At 39.8% G+C, this 9,106-nt stretch overlaps 1 protein-coding gene across 1 annotated transcript; it reads left to right on the forward strand.

The window, feature by feature from the left end:
- The first annotated feature begins 4,711 nt into the window (after positions 1-4,711).
- On the forward strand, positions 4,712-6,642 carry LOC129592877 (uncharacterized). Its single transcript, XM_055489019.1, has 2 exons — positions 4,712-5,273; positions 5,777-6,642. Exons 1-2 carry the CDS (start codon positions 4,748-4,750, stop codon positions 6,127-6,129), a joined length of 879 nt encoding a protein of 292 aa, XP_055344994.1. The 5' UTR covers positions 4,712-4,747; the 3' UTR covers positions 6,130-6,642.
- Positions 6,643-9,106: the final 2,464 nt, after the last annotated feature.

Raw genomic sequence — 9,106 nt, forward strand, 5'->3', positions numbered from 1 at the left:
TTTAATTAATCGATTTTTAGGTACAACTGGTTAACATGTTTTGGTATTGAATAAATTAGAAATGTGGCTAAATATGTACATAAAAAATCGATTTAATGATAAGCTACTTATTTTGATTTGGATTTCAGTTAATCAAGATTTATTCCATATTATTAAACGATTAAATTAATCTTGAAAATGATATTGTGAACTAAACCAGCAGTTGAAATAGTTTTGACATTTTCCTTTGCGAATTCATGCGCTGCGTGGAAATTATCGATCAAACCACACTTCATTTAATCTAGTCCCAGAAAGATTCATTTTGAAGTCCATTGTTTTTGTGTATACAATATATCATAAATTTTGCATGGCATATACGCACATCGAAATTCGCATTTACTTGTTGTCTACGGTTAGTCGATATTTGATTTCCGCATATCCGGCACGCATCATCCGCCCAGCGCTGGGTAAACACCAATTACAGTAAAATCTGTGTACATTGAACACCTGCGGTTTCTTCAAAAGCGTTCAAAGTAGACGAGTGTTCAATATTCGCAGTAGCTGCCCCTGGGGGCACCAACTTGGGGGGCTCCCCAGGGGCAGCAAGATGGACCCCCCGAAGCAACTATCGGGGTCCGTCCTATTGTGCCTAGTCTTTGCAAGGGTTAGGCTTACTGCAAATTAATCTCAAAGCAATCGCGCCCAACTATTGACACTTTTAACGCCATCTTAGTACGAAAACACTGTAGATCAACGAAACAAAATCAGCTGTATTACAGCCTGAATGTATAGATAACACACTGCATGTTGTGTGAAAACAAGTGGACAATGTGCATCTAAAACGGTATTGTTCAAAATCATTCTCTCTCTGCCGTCTTTCTCACATCCCGGAGCCGGATTTTATGCCTTTGTTCACAATGCACAGAGTAATTTCATTAGTACGGTTCCGAGTGAAGCGTTCAATGTTCACTTTACACAGATGTTCAATATTCGCGGTGGCCCCCCTATGTTATATTCTACGAGACGCGCCGGTTCTTAGGCGGGCGTTCAATGTAAAGCCGTGTTCAATGTTCGCAGATGTTCAATCTCACAGACTTTACTGTACCTTAATAAATCTCGGATACCCCGGAAAATACTGCAAAAGGTGACGTTGCTAAAGCATTGCCGGTGCTGCATTTTCCGCCCCTTTTCCTTAATCCATATTTCATTGACCGTCTCATTACATATGCGGATGTGCGCATCTCCGAGTATGATTCTTGAGTGGCGATACAGTACCATCGCGATGCTTTCGGCTCCCAGAAAGAAACCGATGTGATAACTCAGCGAATAAACGACGTTGTGCTGCATGCCTTACCGTGTAGCGGCGTACGTGTAATGATACACGCCGTAATAATTATACTTTACGGTGGTTTCTTTTTTGGATACGTACATACAGTCGTAATACAGATATATATTTTTCTAAATAATTATTTAATAATATAATTATGGAAATTAGATTAAAAAACTATCTGAAATTTTTTAACGGAAATTTTTGCCTGTTTTCGAAATATGGCATCACGCGACGGCGCATATTTATAAAAACATTGTAAAACTACAAAAATGGTTTAATTAAACGCATATGGCGCAAACAAGTGCTTCTTTGCTCGAATCCCGTGCTATCATTTATGCGCATTTGATGTGTTTCTGTTGCAAATTGTTGTCACTATCAGATTTTTTAACCCCAGACTATTGGCCAGTTTTAATTGTACGCTCTACATGCAACACTCGTTACAATGATGATTATGGAAAGTTCTGGAAAAACGGGACATTCTCCAACACCTCCCTGTTCCATAACATCACCAGCCGCTCATCCCGGGCGGAATGGCGAACCCTATGTATCATGTACGTTGTGCGGCCGCTTTCCCGGTATGGTACCGCAAGTATCACAATGCCCGCCGGGCGGTGGGGTTCTCTGTGGGGGCGTGGCTGGCCGGGCACGTGCTGCTGGTCCCCGGGGAGGCGCTGGATGCGCTGTGGTACCGCCTGCCATTGGACGAGTCCGGTGGCGATATCAATGTGACCACGGTGATGTCACAGAAGGTGTGGATCAACGCTGTGCAGTATGTGGAGTTAGGGGTGTTGGTGGTGGTGGCCGGGGTGTATCCGTATATTGTTGATAAGCACCAGGCGCACCGGCGGATCTTCGCGCAGATGCACTCGTCCGTGAGAGGGCACGGGATGCGGAGAACGGCCAATACGGTGACGGTGGTGGCGGATGAACGGTTTGATTCCAATTTTCGACACGGTAAACCAGCATCCGCGTATACAAGCGACTATGTTTCAAGAGTAAAAATGCCGGGTGCACCGTATTTACTGGTAGTTTCGCATTTATTTACCGAAGCTTTCATTTTCGCCCATTCCGAAGCATTTTTTCCGCACCGTTTTAAGTCCTTCCACAGTCAGATAATTTTGTAAGACGATAAGAAATTAAATTTGAGAAGGCAGAGAAATACAGTAAATCAGGTTTTGGTTCAAATTCGTTTTCACAGCGCTCCGTCTTTTACAGCGGATCTTCACAAAGATCGGATAATAACTTGACCTTTTGCCCGGCTTACGCGTTTTGCCCATCCTAATTCGCCATCGTTCAGCAACTGAACGTTGCGTAAAAAAACGGTTTTTAGGTCGGCATACTCTATACAGAACATTAGACTGTAGAATGGGTATCATCCCATTTCGGCAACGGGACATTTCGGCAACCGGGCACGTCGCTCCGGTTTAGTCAAATACAGTACTTTTTTGATATAAGGATTCGTAGAGGAATGCCTCTCAAAACTAATATGTGAATATAGGGGGACAAACATGTCTACTCGGCCCAGTTCCCTGTACTGCTGCCGTCACCCGCCTGGAGTGTGACGTTACGGCAATACATACGGTTAAATCAGGCGCGGTACATAAGCGCCATGTATAGCCACAACGTAATACACCAGCCGGCTGACATCAGATGTACAAGGGACTGGTTCGGCTTGACTCATTTTTCCCCATATATTACGCACATTGTACTGCGTTCTGCGTAATTAAGTACATACATGTACTGATGTACGAGTCTTAGTTACTGGTAATTTGTAAAATATAATCACACAAGATGCAACACACAGCTGTATTTACTCATATACTATTATATGCACACGGCTCAACGCTAAAATGACGTATAGACTGTACATCGTATAATGTGATTCGAAACTGAGCGGCACGTAAACAATCACTGATGTAAATGAGTTCGATTCGAAATCATTACTGCAGTGATATTACGAGCAAGGCTGCTTAGTGCTTTCCAGCGTTTAAGGCCAAGGCTAGTTCGGCTTAATTCAGATCAAGAAGGCCGGTTTTATAAGTTTTTAAAATCGTATCTCTTTCTCGATACATCTGTCTGTCCAGTTTAAATCGACAAAAATTCACAACTTTAGACTGATAAGATCGGTTTACAACACACAGTTTAAAGTTTCAATCGAAAAAATCACGCTTAAAAATTAACTAGTCTGCAGGGAACCATACAAAATTTTAGATAAACCACCCAGAAAATCGTAAACGCAGTTCTCCTGCACCTTGAGAGGGCTTTTTTTGATAAAAAAATTTTAAACTTCGAAAACTGGAAGAAACACTTTTAGTGTTTCGATTTTCGTATATAACTTGAGTAAAAACGATTTTTTTCAAAATCGCTCTCGCAAGTATACTTTCATGGGTTTTCTTAATCCAATGCATCAAGTTTGAAAATTTTGTTATATGCCCTGAATTAGGAGTTAGTTTTCAAACCTCATTTGGCGCATTTCGAACGGTAGCTTTCGAAAGTTCAGGCAAGTTTACATCAGTCAAAGGCACGTTGACTGTTTCAGTCCACCACACAAACCAAACCATAGTCACTGTCCAGACAGCCGATTGTTCCCTTCCTACCACACGTCGGTGTGATCAAAATCTATTGTCTTCGGTGTTTGCTTTCATTCCACTGACCAGTGCTCGGTTTTATGGCGGTCACTAAAACAAAAGATGTGGATCACAATTCTGCGTTCTCCATTGATTTCATCGCAGGTGCGCTAACTTGCATAAGCGTTTGTAATGGTGAGCCGGGCCAGTCACTACTTGCACCATCATTTAGTTTAGGCAGCTAACTTGAAAAATTCATATTTCATAACCCTGCAGTTTTATAACTTTGATAATGTTGCCATCTAATAGAGCAGTCTTCATTCTATATAGCCGCTTCTTTTTGCAAAACGGCACCTTATGATTAAAGCCGAACTAGCCATGGCCTTAAGTAAATCGAACTCTCAGTGCCGCTTCTTATATGCGGAAATAAAAAACCGTTGGAACGGTTGAATAATATGATTAATGTCGTATTATTAACCACAATTTTCCAACTTTCCTTCAACGTATCTGAATAGCAGGGCACAGATAATTAACTGCCTAGTTAATTATGGCGGAAATATCGTTTTCTTTCACTAATCGCAAAGGCAAGGTGTTAAATTACAACGGTTTACATTATAGTATACAGTATATCGAATTCTGGAAGCGCGCAGAAGACAGAACGGAAAACTGTCAGAATTGGCGTTGTCGAGAAAGGGAACTCTTCAAGGCTCGTTTATATTATGCTGATGGCAAAGCTGTTGAGCGGGGCCAACATTCTCATGCCCCGGATGTCATTAAGGTTATGGCGAAATCAGCCAGGCAGGCATTAAAGGTTCGTGCAGCCAATACAGTGGAACGACCACGTCAGATCATAGATGAAGTTCGCGCGGAGATGCCAGTGTATGCTGCAGTAAAGATGTCCTCTTACAATGCTCTTGCCAAAACCATTGGACGCCAAAGAAAAGCGGAAGGTATCCCTACAGGTCGTGTAATTTGCTTGGCTGATATCGATGGCAGTTATTTTCTGAAGAGAACATCGCGCAATGAATCTGTGCTAATTGCCGATACTGGTGCAGAAGACATTCATCGGATTATTGTGTTCGGAGATCCAAAATGCTTTGTTTATCTGGACAGAACCAATATTTGGCTCGGTGATGGCACCTTTAGCGTCAGCCCGCCTGTTTTTACGCAGTTGTACACGGTGCATGGGGATGTTTGTGGTGCAACGGCTCCGCTTATTTATGCGCTACTGCCAAATAAATGTGAACTCATTTATCGACGCTTTTTCACAATACTCCGAGAAGCGCTGGTGCAGAAAAGTGGATCTGAAGAAGTCGGACCCGAATACATGTTGATGGACTTCGAGCAGTCAGCAATCATCGCGTTCCGAAATGCTTTTACGACGTCAAAATTAAGAGGTGAATTTTAATCAGTATTTTTATTAATCCAATAAACTGTGTCATTTTTACGAGGTAAAATTAAATATTAAAATATATGGATTTTATTGTTTACTACAGCTATTATTAATACTGCTGATTATTATTTCTGCTTCTATGATTAGTAATTATTTATCAGCAACTGACATTAATTAGTGCTATTTGAGTCAAGTATTTATTTCACGATTTTCAAAGGTTAAACGACGGTATTACTGCTGTTTTGGAAAGCAGAAATGTTGTTAATAATTATTGATCATTAATAATTATTAATACTTTTTATTGGTTATTACGAGTATTATTAGCGTAATTATACGTATTCATTATTAATATTTATTATGCTATAGAAATTCTTTGTTGTGTTTAAAATATAATTTCTGGGTTTCTATAATAAAATCAAAAAATATTTCTAAAAACAATATTAAAATATAATTAAATTCAGAAAATCTGTAAACTTTCTTAAAATGTTTGCAGTAATTTATTCATAGGTTGCAACTTTCACTTCGGACAAAGCCTATATCGCAAACGTCTTGCCCTGGGACACGGACCCATTTATGCGACCAATGCTGAGTTCAACATTTCCTGTCGCATGCTTTTTGCACTCGCGTTCGTGCCGGTACAGGATTTAGAACGAGCCCTTGTTGAACTGCTGGACGCGCCGTTTTTTCCCTTCAAACACAACGATCTGTTCATCGGGTACTTGAAAACAACATACGTTGGTGAAACAACAACTATGTTTCGAGTAACCGGATGTCGCATTAAACGGCCCCTATATCCTGTTGAATTTGGAGCTGTGTGGATAGACTTGAACAGGATATTCACCGTACGACCAATCGCTTAGAAGCGTGGCATCGCACGTTTTCGGATGTCATTAACAAAGACCATCCCGGTATCTATCAGTTTTTTAACCTACTGTGTCGGGAAATTGTTCACCAGCAAACACAGGCCGCTGCACGCATGGCAGGTGAAATACCTAAACAGAGGAAGCAATACCTCGAGGTCACCAAGCGGCTTAAAAACGTCGCGTCCAGCTACGGGCAAATGGATACTATCAGCTATCAGAGATCGGTTGCCATTAATCTGGAAATCATGTTGTAAAGTTCTCATGGACAGACCGCAGCGCAGCAGCTTGTCGTATAATTCGGACTTTACAAGTTAGCTTCACTCTCACAATCGCTTATTTACTAATATTAATATTATTAATTATAAGTCGTATTTGTACGATATTTATTAGAAGTAATCGCCTTTCAATACGTTTCTGCTGATTATTTAACCGGGCATGGCAGGTTGTCAGTAAAGGCATGAATGGGATGTTATTTGTTAGTTTGTCTGTTCTTCTTGTAATATCACACAGAATGCGATGCTGTACGTAATTATTTACTGATCAATAAAATAAAAATGCGTGTAAAATGTACTGCTATGGCCAGCGAAGTGTGAATCCTGATTTAACCTGCAGGCTAAAATAAATTTGATGTCCTGTACATCAGTACATATCATGTAAGGTCAGCCAGGCAACTGTAAAAACGAAATGTCTGGTTGGCGAATTGTCTGGTTTCCGAAATGTCCCGTTGGCGAAATGGGTGGTTGGCGAATTGTCTGGTTGCCGAAATGTCCCGTTGGCGAAATGGGTGGTAGCCAAAATTTGAGCAAAACAAACTTTTCAAGCACTACCTTTGGAAGCTGTTGTAAGAACTTTAGATATACTGTAGCGGCAATCTCCCACTTCACAAAAAAATCATGTCACATTATTTTCCCAACATGTTTGAGATTGGATGCATTATGGAACGTACTTACTTACAAACAACATGCAGTTCATTGTGTAATTAAGCACGCGAGCCAAGCGAGCTTTTCTTTTATCAAGGGGACGAGCGAAGCCCGCGTTTCCTCTTATAGGCTTATACCAGCAATAGGAAAAGAATCTGATAAATTATTACACCATCAGTTTTGATTATGATTTTGAAACTAAAACAATGCTCGAGAATTGTGCCGTGAATTCAAAAATTAATTTTTAGTGCAAAAATTAGAAAAGAAATAAGCAAGTAGACACAGGGTTTAAGAATGAAAAAATGATATTGAAATCAGATTTAGATTCAAAAACTAGTTGGAAATTATTTAAAAGTAATTTTCAAGTATTTTAAAAGACTTTTAAAATAACTTAAAAATTCATTATGCAAAATGATTAAAAATAAAAATCTGGGAAAAATTTAACAATGAGAGAAATAATTTGATATTCATTTCACAACTTAGCAGGTATCTTTTAAGTGAACTAAATGAAAAGAAAAACAAATAAGTTGAAATAACTCGAAATTTTCAAATTTTATGCGCTTAAGCTCTATTAAATTTTGCATTCCTAATTTTTTACCCACTAAGGAGGTTGTATTTCTAGGAAATAAGTATTTCCACACTGGGCTTCGGATAGAAGTAGAAGTCATAGAACTATATAAAATATGTTAACTTAAGTATACGAAATATAAAAAAAACTTCTAATTTGTCATTTGGGTTTCGCTTATAGAGCAAGCTGTTAAGAGATTTATTTTGTTAGGATGCACTCGGTAGTAATTAGATTGTTAATTTGTTATTAATTTGATACCAAGCCTACCAGTTGCTTCGAAAATAGGCCATTCGAGACAATTATATCTGCAGATTCACATATTTGGCCATTTAAATTTAATATCGGATATTTGCCTCTCTACGTAGGTATTTCGTTTTTTGCAGATTTAGTTATTTGGCTGTTTAATTTTTTTTCCTTAGGTTTATAACTGATTTAACCGGTTTATTTAATTAAAATTTCGCCTGTTACTTGTTTGGTTTTTAAGAATTTGGGTCTTTGGATAGTAGGGAGTTACAATCCTAACTTATTGGCAGATTCTTAAAACTTGAGAACCGGAAGCTCTTAAGTTATGAGCCAACCCCTCTGTACCCATTGGCGTACAAATTTAAGAGCGAGCGATTTAAGAGCCGGATGTTCTGAAATTATAAGCTACTCGATCATGTCCTTTTTAAGTTTAAGAACGAGGAAAATGCGGAGCAAATCGGTAGACTTTCCTTTTTATTATCATTAATTATATATTATAAGCTAACCGAAGCAATACTTCTGGCCGCACAAACCATTTAATATTTACCTTTTGAGTTGAATGCACCGTGTTGTCATAAAATGGAAACAAAAAAACGGTTTGGAAGATGTCCCAAAGCCATCAAAGAAAAAGAAACTTAAAGCAGTTTCAAAAAGCTTATAAAGGCAGCTTTTAAACGACACTGAATCTTTGTGTAGCTAAATATGCAATTTCAGGAGTAGCGTTCAGGTGGCCTCAAACATATGGACGCCCTCATTTATTCAGAGCTATCTGATTGGCCAGATGAATAATAAGAAGAACTGGCGCTTAAATTTTGAGAATCGCCAATAAGTTAAGATTGTAGCTCCTTAGTGAAGTGCACAGATGTGTGAGCGGAGAAGTGGCTCACGTAAAGCGACAAAATCTTTCAAAGGATTCCAGCGTATTGCGCCGTGGTGCAGTGGTACTGCCTACGCGGATCTAACGACGTAGCCGACGTTCGATTCCCCCATCGGCGCCTTTTTCAGCCGTTTCTCGGTTTCCCTCGGATTGCGCCCTGCTTAGATGGTAGCAGATCGTGGTTCGGTACGTCCACTTCACCTATGAGACTGGTGTGCTAACCTCAAACGGGAGGAACAGAGCAAAAAAGAATAAACCGATAAAATGAATAGAGGATGCGGTGAGCCGGAGCCGCCGCTTAAAGGATCGCTTAGTCTCGCTACGAGGACGTAGCGAAAGCTGCAAAGGGGGTGTGAGCGGAGAAGC

The sequence above is a fragment of the Paramacrobiotus metropolitanus genome, unplaced genomic scaffold, assembly GCF_019649055.1.
Source record: "Paramacrobiotus metropolitanus isolate TYO unplaced genomic scaffold, Prichtersi_v1.0 Parri_scaffold0000056, whole genome shotgun sequence".
Classification (NCBI taxonomy): domain Eukaryota; kingdom Metazoa; phylum Tardigrada; class Eutardigrada; order Parachela; family Macrobiotidae; genus Paramacrobiotus; species Paramacrobiotus metropolitanus.